A 15,592-nucleotide genomic window follows, 5' to 3' on the forward strand; every position below is an offset into this window, starting at 1 on the left:
ATTCACAAAGGTAGACTTCTTAACCCACTTTTTGAATCCTTATCTCATATGTGAACGTGTATTACATGATTTTCCGTTTAACAAAAAATCGGCAACATCTCCCCTTAGCTCCCAAGTATATATATATATATATATATATATATATATATATATATATATATATATATATATATATATATATATACCCGAGAAGCAAAGAGAAAATGACAACCAAATCTTTCTTAAACAAACAATCATGTAATACATGTTCACATCCTAAATGCGATAAAGTATTCAAAAAGCAGTCCCAAAACGGGGACAACCCGAAATTAATTTCTAAATGAATTTCGGGCGGGTATTTCTAGGCTCATAATAATTACAAAGAAGACACGCAAACGAATAGAATTTGGAAGAAATCTCTTTGTCATTTATAGCGTCTTACTTTTGTATATTTTGTTATTGATAGCATATGATTTTATTTTAAGTTTTCTACAATAGGATTGTACTTTTAAATATTACATTGTTTATTCTATTTAAGCATTGTACTTTTGAATATATTTTTGTATTTATAATATCATATTTTATCATATTATAACATTATAATTCACAATACTTTTGTTATTTAATAACATTGTACTTTAAATATTATATTGTTTTTTCTATTTAGCATTGTACTTTTGCATGTATTTTTTTATTTATAGTATCATATTTTATCTTATTATAGCATTGCACTTTACAATATTTTTGGAAAATACAATGCTATAATGGAAAAATGAAAAAAAAAGTTTGTGTATTTGTATGTAATTTGGAAAGTACAATACTATTTTTTTCATTGTTTGTAAAGTACAAACTATTTTTTTCATTGTTTTCCACTTTAGCATTGTACTTTCCAAGTTGCATACAAATACACAAACTCTTTTTAATTTTTTTTTTCAATTATAGCATTATACTTTTCAAGTTGCATACAAATAGACAAACTTTTTTTTTTCATTTTTTCCTAGCATTGTACTTTCTACATCAATACACTTAAACATGCTTCTTACACATATTGCATATTAGTGCATCCTACTTTTTTTCTATTTTTTCCATACATTATATACATTACAATATAGACAAATACACTTAAACATACCTGCTACACATATTACATATTCATATATATATATATATATATATATATATATATATATATATATATATATATATCATTTTTTCCACACATTACATACATAAATACACACATCATACATACAAATTCACTTAAACATGCTTCCTACACATATTACATATTTATTATAGCATCATCCTTTTTTTTCATTATAACAACCTACTTTTTTTCATTTTTTCCATACATATATACACAAAGTACATAATATAATTTCCAAAGTCATAAACGTACACATGCACAAATAATACACATACACATATATTATAGTATCCTACTTTGTTTTTTTTATTGCACACAAATACACATACGTGCATCATACACATACAAATACATATCATATATATATATATATATATATATATATATATATATATATATATATATATATATATATATATATATATATATATATATATATTCCATATACAAAATAAAAGATAAAAACATGAAAAGGAACATGCGGTGGTGTAAGTTCAAAGTTTTCCAGCGAGGGTTCCATAATTCTGACAATAATTCCGACATAAATTTGATTTTACCGACAAAAATCCTTAAATCGTTAAATTAAAAGCTTAAATTCGGTAGAATAACACCAAAACAAAAGAGAAACAGAAAATAGGGGAGGATTCAAACCTTTTCCGTTCGTTTTGGGTTGGAATCGCTTGTCGGTGAGCTGCTTCTGTCACCGGAGATGCTTTGTCGTCGCCGATGATGGAGGTGTTGTGGTGGTCGATTGTAAATCTCGCCGGCCGGTGATAGAATGTCGCAACAATCGATGGTGGTCGGAAGATGTTTGAGGAAATCGCCTTCAACATTGGAGATATCGCAAAAGGGGCAAAGACAGGAAATAGTTGAAGTCGGGGGGGGGGGGGTTATATGTGAAGGGCTTTTGTGGCGAAATGTATTAACGACGACGGTAGGGTTTTTGTGGCGGCAAGTAGCTTGTAGCGGCAACACACCTAGAGGGAAAAATCAACGCGTTTTTTTTGGAGCATTAGCGGCGTCAGACGTTGCCGCAATTGCCGTCACCGCTAATAGTATGCATTGTATTCATTTCCAACCATCGGATGAAATGTAGATCGAACAGACATGGTTTACAGATAACATTTGACGTGGATCGACAGTGTGAAGATATTAACGGCGACGCCTTTAGCAGCGACAACCACCTTTAGCGGCAACAACTAACGCGAAAATTACTTGTCACCGCTAAAGGCGTCGCTGATAATTCCTTCATTTCTTGTAATGATATATGTATATAGTAATTATTGTGACAGTTGGGCTTAGTTGGGATTGGGATAAATGCCACCTCTTGAACCGTTGCATCGCTTAGTTTGTGTCGTTTAGGCCTATATAAATATGTATACCATCCATGTGTAAAATGTTGAATGATAATATAAGATGATTGTATGATTTTATGTGTGATATAGCAACTTACTTTGTATTCTCCAACACTTTTCACCTATTTCTCTTGCAAATATTATTTTGGAAACGGGTTTTAACTGTTTAGGGTCGCATTTAAGTCGTTGGTAACGAAAGTTTTTCTATTATTGAAATCATATAATTATATAAGACTTCATTTTGATTATTACCACTCTTAACATCTTTTAGACCCACTCGTTTCATTTCAACTTTGAAATTTGAATTCCATTTAAATCAACCAAACTTTATCAATAATCTTCATATATCAAAATCATATTTTCAAAGTTAATTAACTACCACAGTTTGACTTTTGAGAATGGTCAACAGTTGGTATTTTATATGTTTTGCCCTTTATCAAATAAAGATCAAAGTCTTTTTCGAAAAAAAAAAAAAATCAAAGCCTCAGTGCTTAGTTTTAGTTGTTAATAGCTGATAGTTATGTAAAACAAATAGATCTTCATATGAAATAGAGAAGATATCTTAATATAGATAGCTGTGATTCTTCTTCCAACTAAAACAAGGTTTATACCCAAAACCAGCAGTATCCAATGTGTGTTTTGGGTAACTAACTTTACACGTAATAGCTTCTCCTAGGAAAAGAACATATTCCCATGGTTTTAATGAATTATTAAATGTAGGATATATCAAAGATGATAACGGAACTCAAGAAAATCCATAGAAACGTGACATAAAGTTTAAAAAGGCAACGACCTACACATCTGCTTCCATCTCCTTGGTTTATCGAAAGATTTATGAATGAATGAAGAAAATGACGGGAAGTGGTAAAAAAAAGAGTGTGTGTGGGGCTGCATGTGTCACAGACCAAACAGTACAAAGAGCAAGAGCAGTAGCAGTAGCAGTTGTACCAAGTGACAGAAACCATAAAAAGCTTTCCATAAAAGACATGCAAATGCAAACACCTCCTTTGTTTCACTCTCTTTTGTCTTCTCCCTTTTCTTCCTGACAATTCACAAGACCACCCCCTCTTATCATTATCTGTTAACCCTACTCGTCTTAATTTCTAAATATATATTAAAAATAATATATGCAATTCTATCGTATTCTATTTATAAAAATTATATATTCTTATATTTATATATAGTCAATCTGAAAGGAGAGAGTAATATAGATTGTTTTATTTTGGAAATACCTGTAATTATTTTACTAACATTTCAATTTAGATATTTGTCATATTGACATTGATCCATGAAAGTTAGTTATAACGTCGGTTTGGTTCATTGAGATTTATCAAAATTGTGGTATTAATTATGTGGTCTTGTTAAAATTCGATTCTGTCTGAAATTAGTAATTATTTTGTGCAAATATTACAGCAAAAATTAATAAATTTTGTTTGGAGCGACTTTCTCAAATTTAAGGACATTTAAATATTTTAGATATTTAACTAACACTTAGAAGCAATATATCTAGCATCTAAAAAGTAAAAAAAATGTAGTTTCCGTCATTAAAGTAAACTTTGCAACGTAATTTAATTAACGTTGTTGAAATGCACTGTCGCAATTTGTAACAGGAATCCATCACTAAAGTAAATTGTCCAACAAGGCATAGCTAAAAGCCCATAAAAGTGTCACTAAAGACAATCCCTGATGCTAAAAGCGTCGCTTAAATTACGTAGTCCAAGCTGTGACAAGTGATAGCGTTCCGATTCTCTTATTCATGGTTTCGGTTGAACTGGTCAAACGCCATTGTTGAAGAAGCAAACTTGCTTAGCTCTTGTTGTAAACTAAACGAGACATTCCTTTCATTTCTTGCGACACCCAGGAAATCCCTAGTTAAGTCACCGTCGCCAAATTCATTGCCACCGGTTGCTTTGCTTTGCCTTGACCCGTCTGCTGGAGCTGTCGTCATCATCATCAATCTTTCACCATTGCGAGGGCTTGATAAGCTGGACAGAGCTGTACTCATGAGGCCAAATCCGTTATCTTTTCCACCAGAAACTCCAGGGTTTGTGCTTCTTGTTGACCCCATTTGAGCTGCCTTCTGTAGAAGAGCGGTGGCTGACATATTAGCTACCGGTGGTGGTGGTGGTGGTGGCAGAGATGAACACATGAGATTGTTTTGAGTGTTGGAACCACCGTAATTAAACATCGAGTTCAACTGCATCTCCTTTTGGGATTCTTCTTCTTCTTTTAAAGATAACCCTTGTGGTAATCCATTATATCTACTCAACCAGTTCACCATCTCCGGTTGTAGCATTCCTCCATTGTTGTAGTTGGAGCTTGAGGAGCCCAAGAAAGTTGAACTATTAGTGTTTTCGAGGTGGGGATTGTTGGCATTGTGGTCTAACCAGATCGGCAATCTTTGTTTGGATCCATTGACATCCAGAGGACTCTCTAAACCGCCACCAAAAACACCTTGAAACTGTGTATTACCGGCGCCACCACTACCACCACCAGGTCCACCACCGTTCATAATCATCAGATCGTTCCGAAAGCTCAGATGTGGCATGCTTGGGAGCACCGTGAGTGATGTCATCCTCGAATTTTCTTCCATTAACGCATCACAAAATGCTCTATGTGTAATGAAGCTATCTTTCCTGTTTTAAGATACAGAAACATGCAAATCTATACACATACCGAGAAAATCTGGAAGCATTAATACTGAAATTAAATACGTAAAGTAGAAATAGGTAGATACCTGGAAAAGAGGGTTCCACAGTCACACTTGTACTCTCTGGTACCACAAATCTTACTATGAGCTTTCCAATCGGATTGGACTGCATACTTTTTGGAACACTTTTCGCACTTCCATTTCTTTTCTCCATGTTTCCGGCTGAAATGCTTCTTAACTCCGGTGAGATCTCCAAGAGCTCGAGAAGGGTCATGATGAACACAGCTTTTTTCCGGGCATATGTAAACTTTCTTCTTTATCACTTCGTTTTTGTTTCTTTGCTTAAGCTTCCATGGAAGGTTGTGTCCTCTTCTATGAAGCTGCAAATTCTGGTCTCTTTGAAAACCCTTACTGCATATCTCGCACACGAATCGGTTTGTAGCCATTAGAGATGTCGGGGATAACGCTATCACTTCCGCATCTGGATCTACGTATACATATAATTAAGAAAGATAAGTTAAATATAATTTAGAAGTATTCAGATCAAATAATTAGAGAAGGACACGGGTTCGTGTTTACCTGGATTACCGGCCTGATTACGCTTTCGTTTACCTGAAACGGAAGAATTAGGGTTAGGGTTAGGGTTAGGGTTTGGGATGGGGTCGTGGATGAATGAGCTGAGAGAAGAAGGTGGTGATGAGAACCCATCACCAGACATCATTTTTGTTGAATCTTTAATTAAAAACAACGGAAGACGATGTAAGTGATGACAACAAGGGAGCTTTTCACTGATAAATACAGATGAACATGAAAATATATATGAAGATGATGATGAGGAGGAAAGGGACGACGATGGCTGTATCTTAAGTGTTTTTCAACGATGAAGGAAATCCATGGCCAGACGTCTTTCTTCGTTGAATCTTAAATAAGAAAAATAAAAAATTGCGTGAGTGAAGAATAACAGATCAAAGAGCTGCTAACTAGTAAATACAGATGAAAAGATGAAGAGATGATGATGATGATGATTATGATGGCTGCAACTTAAGTGTTTTTCAAAGATGAAGATGACCCATAACCAGACGTCATTTTCATTGAGTTGTATAAGAAGAAAAACAACAAACTAAGGTAAGTGATGATCAACAAAAGAGCTTCTACCTAATAACCACAGATGAAGGTAAAAGATGAAGATTATGGCAATAACATAGCTGTTCTACATAGACGAACAAAACCCATAACCAGGCATCATTTCTATCGAATCTTGAAGAAGGTAACAACGATTCAACAAAGGCAAGTGATGAGGAAGAAAAGAGCTGGTAACCAGCAGATACTGATGAGGAGATGAAGATGATGATGGGTGTAAATTAAATCAAGTGTTATTCAAAGATGAAGAAAACCCAGAAAAAGAAAGAAACTCCATGGATTTTTCTCGAGTTTTGAAGCAAGTTGTGAGGCAGATGTTCGTCTTTTTGCCTTTGTTTGAATCATATATATCATACAGAAAAAACACACACATGATAGCTACTTCAAAAAAGAATATTTCTGTTTCTCTCTCACACACAGAAAAACACACATAGAGAAAGAAAGAGAAATGGAATGGAGTGAGCCTTATCTTGCACGGCTTCCATGTACAGTAGGCCAGCCATGGACTCAGATTGACCACATCTTTTTAGCTTGCAATATCGGATCTTTGGAATTTTAACATGTAGGTTTTCAGCGTGGAATACCTTAAGTTTCTTAATTTAGTTTCTTCCATGCAAAATTACAAATTACATATAAAAACATATTTCCTTTTTATCAATTTCAGTTTTGGAAAATACAATTCCAAAATTAAAGTTCCGCACTAAGACATAAATAATCAAATAACAAATTTGACGAAAATTAACTTATTACCGGACGAACAACACCACCACCTGGCTTCTCTTTTCTTCTGTCGGACGAACACCACTACCACCGGGTCCACGATTACGAGCCCTAGCCATGAATGTCATGCTTCTAATTTCGTGCGGATGTACAATGAATCCTTCATGCTTCTTATATTTGTTAAAACTAGTAAATGGCATCATCTATGCTTCTAGGTCCTTTCATCATGTAAGAACTAGTAAATGCAACCCCTTATTGGATGTTTGTGATATTTGTGGGTGCCTCAAATTTTGGGATTGTTTTTGAATTATTAGACATGTTTAAGACCTTATTTATTCATGTTAGAACTAGTAAAATATCCCATATGCTTCTGATTTATGTGTGTAGCTTAACCTCAAAAAAATAGCCTTGTATTAGATGTGTGATATCTATCTCTGCTTTCTTGATTCAAATACAAGCCTGTATGAGATGTGTGTGATCTTTGTATGCTTAGACTCGAAGAAATAGCCCTATATTGAACTAGTAAAACACATAAGGGTTGTTTGTTTTGCCTCTTCCTAGGTTCAGTAAAAGGTAGGACCTAACTCGGTCTGAGTCAATGCGTTAGTTTGATATCGTCAGTTGTCGCCTTTTACTCAGTCCTCAAGGTTTGATTCAGTCCGCTAAGAAAATAATTTGATTGAGAAAATGATCCTACCCATATTTTCCTTTCTCCTCTTCTTGAATGGGACTTCACTTTGTCCTCTCCATTGCGTCTCTCAATCCGCTTCAGCCTCGTCGGCCACCTCCTCTACCTTCATCCTCTCTAACGCCGACCACCTCCTTCACCACTGAAATCCTAACCCCTTTGTCTCATGATCAATCACAAATGTTTTCTCTCTTTTTGTCACAACTTGCAAAATTAGGGTCAAGGTTGTATTCATGTACAAACAATTCCTCTATTTAACCTTGTTGCCTTAGATTATTGAATTTCAAAAATGGCAATGTTATATGAATACATATGTGCATACACTAAGAATCAAGTTGTAATATCCTCTTATAAGCCCAAGTTTAACCTAATAGCTAAACAAAATTGAATGTTGGACTTGTGCTTAGGAGTTCTCGGACCAAGTAAACCCTAGGCCGAAAACCCTTTTTCCTTTGGGCCTTATTAAAACCGAAAACCTTCTTATTGGGCCAATTTAAGCCTGAATGCCCATACCCACTCAAAGGCCGAAAACTCTTGGATTTGACCAACCAAAGACCGAGAACCCTATTAAAAAGCCCATGAAGGCCGAAAACCTTATGAGGTTTCAGTTTGGGTTTAGACAAAAAAAGAGAAAAGAAATTACAAATGATGGTGGCACCTCATGCCTTTACACTACTTTATCCTTCATGCTTCCATGACGTACATACAATTACCTTCCATGCCTCTATGCATGACACCCTATTACCCATCATGCATCAAGAAAAGGTCCTACCCCTCCCCATTTAAGGGTTGCGGCCGAGAGGCCTTTTCCCTCTCACAATTTCCACATTTTCTCAAACATTCCCTAGAGCAAACTCAAGCTTCTTCAAAACGTTCATCTCCAAGTCGGATTTAGAGCTTTTTTGGTAAGTATATTCGACCTCTCTCTAGTAGTCGACACAATCATAAGTGTTTTATGCATCTTTAAGCTAGAATCTCCATGTTTACACACTCATTTTTAGTGTGCTAGCGTCCTAGAACACCAACATCTTCAAGAAGCCCTTCAAGCCCAAAGCTAGGCTCGAAATCTTCTTCACTCTCCTCCTTACCACACATGAAATAACCAAGGTAAGCTTCATACACCCAAGTTTTTCGTGTTTTTCATGTTTTTCTGGGGGGGGGGGGGGAGGGGGGATACAAGTCAAGTTTCGTTTACCCAATGGATTTTTGCATGCACCAACTTGTTTATGGAATGTTTTGAGCATATGATGTCGAAAATCTCATATATACACACATGAAAATTGTGATTTACAAGCTTATTATAAGTTTAAATGAGTTTATCCATTGGACATTTACATACATTATGATTATATGCTAAATATGAACCATTTCTTGTATAAAATGGTTGATATCATTTGTTAACTACCTAAAAATAGTGACATATGTGATTGTCTATACTTTAGTTACACAAAATCGGGTCTAAAAATAGATGTACTCGAACATAACAAAAACATATGTTTATGGAAGTTCCAAATATTTTTGATCTTTGGGTAATTACATGTCCTACTTTTACAAGTTAAAATTTTATAAATATAAAAGTATTGAGGTCATAGTATGATCTTTATAAAAATCGGGACCCAACAAAGTTGACCAAATTAAACTGTTTTGGTGTTACAAATTTTTAACTGGTAATATATGAAAAGTGCAACTACAAGTTGTTGGAATTTTTTACTAAAAATAAACCTTTTTAGTAAAAATGGTCGTAATTATTGTCGTCACTATTTTTGTGGGGTTAAACATAAGAATATTATGCTATTTTACCAACATATATCAATACTAGACATATTAACTATTGACCATTTATATAAAGTGTTATAAATAGCTTACACAAAATGGTATAGAAAACAAATTGATGACAGTATAGTTAGTGTGTCATAAGACACATGTCATAAAACGTATGTCATGAAACTCATAAAACGCGTGTCATAAAAAACTGTCGTAAAATTTCAAATAGTGAAAATCATTTCGTTATACAATATAAGGGAGTCGTAGTTCGCGTAAATCCGTTAATGCTCTAGTGAGACATTCACTTCACCGTACCTACCTAGCGTACATTTTACGTCCTGTATTATAACCAGAGTCTCCTGGAGGGAGAGCGATATAGTTGTGTATAGATCTATACGGGGTTTGACAACCCCACACCTGAGCTGTTCGCTACAGCTAGACGGGACAGTCTAGGGTGACAAATATCTTACCGATTCCGACGCCTGAAGAATGTCGTACAGGCATAACAGTCACATTAAGTATGGTTATAATAACTCACATAGGGATTAACAATGCTATCTTGATTTACGGGAAGTTTACACTTCACCGGTTTTATAAAAATATAGAACTACATATTACTTTTCAATATACTATTCCGGTCTTGGGATTTAAGACTACAATTTTTCATACATCAGAAAATATTGGATTTTCTGGGAACGCACAATTACAAGATACAAAGTACACGCATATATACATTTTTAGTCTTTGGTACAAGGCATACAACCATTTTTATAGAAAATTTTGGATTTTCTGGAAAGATACAAAATTTTTCAAACAAAGTAGTTGCAAATCGTTTTCATACAAACATGCTTATGAATCCACCAACTTTATAGTTGACGCTTTTCAAAATGACTTGTATTCTCAGGGAACCAGTAAGTAGGTACTTAAGTCATTGGGAATTCGATTTTTGTTGCGTTATGGAAATTTTACTTTTCTGTCTTGGTTATGAACTTTTGAACAAATACATTATGTAAACTATGTAAGTTTGTATTCTTAATATATTTTGTGTGGGTTTCTATGTTTCATTTATATTCAATTATTATGATACTATACAATGACGTCATCCTCCCCCAGACGTTTCCGCCGTCCTGGTTCGGGGGTGTGACAGATTGGTATCAGAGCATTGTTTATAGTGAACTAGTATATCTAACCATACAAGATATACAACTATAAATACAATGGGACTAAAAACACTCCGACTAAAAATATACTTTAAAGATATAAGTATTTTATAGAAAGTATACATATATGTGTGCATATTAAGGGTAGTGTCATAACAAGAAAAAAATAAAAAGTATTTAGAAGAGTTAGACATCGCGATCAAACTTAGACAGTTATGTAGTCATATCTAGCGTAAATATAGCCTGATCAACTATATTTATCCGATATATGACCAACATGTGTTTAGGAGTGGTCGAGGTGGACAACGAATCTAAAACTTACCAACCTTATACCAAAAAGCACTATGGAACCAAACATAAAGAATTAAAATACTACAGGAGTATTTTAGCGCATTATGAACCTTTCATGTACTTCTTATACTTATATTATCGTACATACAGATGGCAGGATTTCATCTTCCGGGAGACCCCTACTTCCCCAACCAGGGGAACGGGGGGTGGATCGAGGAAGATCCAGAGGAGAACCCCGAAGAGCTCATGGAAGAAGAAACAGAGGAGATCGAGGAGGAAGTAGATGAGGAGATAGATAAGATGAGTCGGACGTAGAGACCGAAGTCATCGACCCTCCCTACATGGCTAGGGTACCAGCACACCGATGGGGCTATAATGGCCCTACACCCCATGGGCCTATGATCTTGAGAGATGGAGCTGGCATCAGGGGCAACGCCCACCTTTTGGGATGAAGCGAGGATTTTATGACCTTCTCCATGGAGGACCCCCAGACCGAGCCCTTCTAGTCATGGTCCGGAGGATTTCAGACATTGGAGATCAGGCTCAGACGATAGCCAACCGAGTCATGGAAATGAGGGCTACTATGGTGGTCACGGCCGCACGCACCTGAGACCTCGAGAGGGATTACTACCCTATGGACCGACTCGTCGAGGACCTTACTACCACACTAGCGAAAGTAATGGAATATCAGGAGAGACATGTTGCCCTTGAGGAGAGAGTACTGGTAGCCGAGCGCCGACTAGCCGAGCTGCAGGGTGCTTCTACCTCATCTCAGGCACCGCAGGGGACTACTCGACGTGTGTAGGATCTATCCTACTCACCAGCTATGATAGACTAGATTTTTGTGTATGCGTTAGTGCTACCCTTTTCTTCTATTTTGTATGTAGGACCGACCCTACGTCTAAGTGATTACACTATTTGGAGGGTTGTTATGCTGTCAGATTATTATCTTGATGTATTGTAGACCTTATAAAGGTCAATTTGCCAAAAGTTATGTACCTTTACTTTATGAGTAATGAAACAAACATGTGTTTTTATTTATGGATGTTGTTATCTGCTATGTCATATCTATTCATTTTTATTTGGTAAAACAAGATTTCAATTATATGTACAAATAATGGTAGATAACCACTAGACTTGACATATCTAAATACAATTCTCATTACAATATTATCCACATCATAACCCTTGTAAAAAACATAACAAATTCCACTTGTGGCAGTAGAATGCCGCCCGAAAGATACAACGGACACAAGAACAACACAACAGCACCACCGCCACCGCCGCCTCCACCACAAATGGATTCGGCCACATTCCAGGCAGCAGTTTTAGCCGCAGTCACTGCTGCTCTGGCACATATCAACAATAATGGTGCGAATGGAGGCGGGAACGGAAATAGAATGGGCAGTTCCAACCATGGGGTTAATCAAGGGCTTCAACGAGCATGCACATAAAAAGACTTTACAAACGGAAAACCAAAGCCATTCAACGGACGTGGATGTGTAATAGCCCTAACTCCATGGTTTGAAAAGACGGAGTCAGTCTTTGAGATTTGTGGCTACCCGAAGGAAAGCAAAGTTAAATTCGCATCCTGTACTTTTGCCGATAGAGCCCTTACATGGTGGAATGGCCACATCAAGGCTCTAACACTCCCAGTGGCGAACTCAATGACTTGGGAGGACCTCAAAACCATGATGCTTGAAGCGTACTGCCCTAGAGGTGAGGTACAAAAACTCGAACATGAATTATGGAATCTCACTGTGAAAGACTATGACATTGAAGCTTACACTGCCAGATTCAGCGACCTGGCGATCCTGTGTCCGGGAATGATCACCTCTGAAAATAAGAAGGTTGAACGTTTCATTTGGGGACTAACTCCCCCGATTCAAGGGAATGTGATTGCTGCAACCCAACAACGTTCAACAGCGCCAAGCGCCTTGCGCAAAAGCTATATGACCATGGAATGATAACAAGAAAAACTCAGGAAACAAAAGGAAAGGGCAACAAACTCAGGAGGCTGCAAAGAAGCAACAGATCATGGCGATTCATGCCGCTACCACTCCTGCCACACCCGCACCTACCAAGCCATATGCGGGAAATATCCCGAAGTGTGATAAATGCAACTTTCACCACAACGGTGCATGCCGAGAGATGCACTGCACCAACAACAATAGGAAGGGGCACACGACCCGATACTGCAGAGCACCAACACAACAGACCAAACAACCTACCAATGCTGGTGTAATTCAAGCATGTTATGGGTGTGGAGAAACGAGTCACTACAAAAGAAATTGTCTAAAGGCCAACAACAAGAACACAGGGGGAACGGAAAGAGTCCTAGAAATAGGACATGAAGAGGCAGTGAAGGATCCCGCAGTGGTCACTGGTACGTTCCTCCTTAACAACATTTATGCATGCATTTTATTTAATAGTGGGACAGATCGAAGCTTTGTGAGTCATAAGTTTAAGCATCTACTCAACCAAAATCCTCAGGCATTAAATGAAACATTTACCGTTGAAATGGCTAACGGAAAGACAGAAACAACAAACGATGTATTCATAGGGTGCACACTAACTTTAAATAACCACTCCTTTCGAGTTGACTTAATGTCGGTTACAATTAGGAGTTTTGATGTGATCATCGACATGGACTGGTTAAGCCCCCACCATGCCGATATTATGTGCTACGAGAAGGCCGTTCGCCTTCACCTATCCGACAATGAAACCCTGGTTATATATGGCGATAAACCTGGTACGAACCTTCGTCTCATCTCGTGTATCAAGGCACATAAGTGTTTACATAAAATGAACTACGCCTTTTTAGCTCATGTAGTCGATAAAAAGAAAGAAGAAAAGAACATTAAAGACATCCCAGAGGTGTGCGATTTTCCCGACGTGTTTCCCGAAGACCTTCCGGGGATACATCCCGAACGACAAGTCAAATTTCGGATCGACTTGATACCTGGAGCCACACCAATCGCCAAGTTGCCGCACAGATTAGCTCCTGCAGAGATGCAAGAGCTTTCCAGTCAATTAAGTGAATTACTGGACAAGGGGTTTATAAGGCCAAGCTTCTCACCCTGGGGAGCTCCGGTATTATTCATAAAGAAGAAGGATGGGTCGTTTCGTATGTGCATCGATTACCGTGAACTCAACAACCTCACCGTCAAGAATCGATACCCCCTTCCCCGGATCGATGATCTATTTGACCAGCTTCAAGGAGCAAGTTATTTTTCAAAGATAGATTTAAGGTCTGGGTACCACCAACTAAAAGTCCGAGAAGAAGACATCCCCAAGACGGCATTCCAAACCCGCTATGGTCACTATGACTTCATAGTGATGCCCTTCGGCCTAACAAATGCGCCTGCGGCATTTATGGACCTGATGATCCGAGTCTGCCAACCCTACCTCGACAACTTCGTGATTGTTTTGATCGATGATATACTCGTATATTCACGAAGTAAAGAAGAACACAGACAACATCTGCGACAGGTTCTGGAAACATTAAGGGCGGAGAAGTTGTATGCAAAGTTCTCCAAATGAGAGTTTTGGATTCGAAGGGTGGATTTTCTGGGCCATGTGGTCAGTAAGAAGGGAATACATGTGGACCCCTCCAAGGTCAAAGTAATTAAAGGCTGGGCAACCCCAAGAACCCCAACGGAGATCAGGAAATTCTTAGGCCTCGCTGGTTACTATAGGAGGTTCATACAGAATTTCTCTAAGATTGCCAAGGCGCTCACCGCTTTAACTTAAATGGGTGCACCCTTGATCTAGGAGAAGAAACAACAGGCTGCTTTCCAAACTTTGAAACAAGCTCTATGCAGTGCCCCGGTCTTGTCTCTCCCAAAAGGGACAGAAGACTTCGTGGTTTATTGCAACACATCCAGTCAAGGTTTAGGCTGTGTACTTATGCAGCAAGGTAAAGTCAGAGCTTAGGCGTCAAGACAACTAAAGAACCATGAAGTGAACTACCCAACACATGACTTGGAGTTAGGAGCAGTCGTGTTTTCACTAAAGATTTGGAGGAACTACCTCTACGGTACAAAGTGCACCATTTTTACAGATCACAAAAGCCTCCAACATATCCTAAACCAGAAAGAGTTAAATATGAGGCAGCAGCGATGGGTGGAGTTGCTGAACGATTACAAATGCGAGATCCGGTACCACCCTGGCAAAGCCAATGTGGTGGCTGATGCCCTAATCCGGAAAGAGTACTCGGGTCGCCGAGTAAGAACACTAATGATGACCATCCATTCCCACTTGTCTTCTCAAATCAAAGAGGCTCAACTGGAAGCGTTGAAACCAGAAAACATCGCAAATGAAGCCTTGCGGGGGATGGACAATAATCTTACAATCAAATAGGACGGAGCCTACTACCTCATGGACCGAATCTGGACCCCAAAATTTGGTGGGTTCAGAGACATGGTTATGAATGAAGCCCACAAGACAAAGTACTCCGTCCATCCAGGTTCTGATAAAATGTACCTGGATCTCAAGCAACATTATTGGTGGCCGAATATGAAATCCGAAATTGCTACCTACGTAAGCAAGTGCCTGACTTGCGCCAAAGTTAAGGTAGAGTATCAGAAGCCGTCAGGTCTATTACAGCAGCCAGAAATACCCGAGTGGAAGTTGGAATGGATAACAATGGATTTCATAACCAAGTTGCCCAAGTCAGCGGGCAGACTTGACACTATC

At 37.7% G+C, this 15,592-nt stretch overlaps 1 protein-coding gene across 2 annotated transcripts; it reads right to left on the reverse strand.

The window, feature by feature from the left end:
* Window positions 1-4,025: 4,025 nt before the first annotated feature.
* On the reverse strand, window positions 4,026-6,703 carry LOC145157462 (zinc finger protein JACKDAW-like). Of its 2 annotated transcripts, XM_079076502.1 has the most exons (4): window positions 6,287-6,703; window positions 5,711-6,051; window positions 5,219-5,618; window positions 4,026-5,117 (listed from the first exon to the last, which is right to left on the reverse strand). In XM_079076502.1, the coding sequence occupies exons 2-4, from the start codon at window positions 5,850-5,852 to the stop codon at window positions 4,232-4,234; spliced, it is 1,428 nt and encodes a 475-aa protein (XP_078932628.1). In that variant the 5' UTR covers window positions 5,853-6,051; window positions 6,287-6,703; the 3' UTR covers window positions 4,026-4,231. The 2 variants fall into 2 exon arrangements, with proteins under 2 accessions (XP_078932628.1, XP_078932625.1); XM_079076499.1 differs by having other exon boundaries at window positions 5,711-6,703.
* Window positions 6,704-15,592: the final 8,889 nt, after the last annotated feature.

Source organism: Lactuca virosa, chromosome 1 (assembly GCF_052849685.1).
Source record: "Lactuca virosa cultivar CGN04683 chromosome 1, Lactuca_virosa_CGN04683_v6, whole genome shotgun sequence".
In the NCBI taxonomy this organism is placed as follows: Eukaryota; Viridiplantae; Streptophyta; class Magnoliopsida; order Asterales; family Asteraceae; genus Lactuca; species Lactuca virosa.

What these genes read in the sequence shown, in the direction of transcription:
- LOC145157462 (XM_079076502.1), bottom strand. Translation starts at nt 5,852, where the DNA reads ATGATGTCTGGTGATGGGTTCTCATCACCACCTTCTTCTCTCAGCTCA. An exon ending in TAATCAGGCCGGTAATCCAG is followed by an intron (nt 5,619 to 5,710) that starts GTAAACACGAAC and finishes ATGTATACGTAG; the next exon opens with ATCCAGATGCGGAAGTGATA. An exon ending in TGTGGAACCCTCTTTTCCAG is followed by an intron (nt 5,118 to 5,218) that starts GTATCTACCTAT and finishes ATCTTAAAACAG; the next exon opens with GAAAGATAGCTTCATTACAC.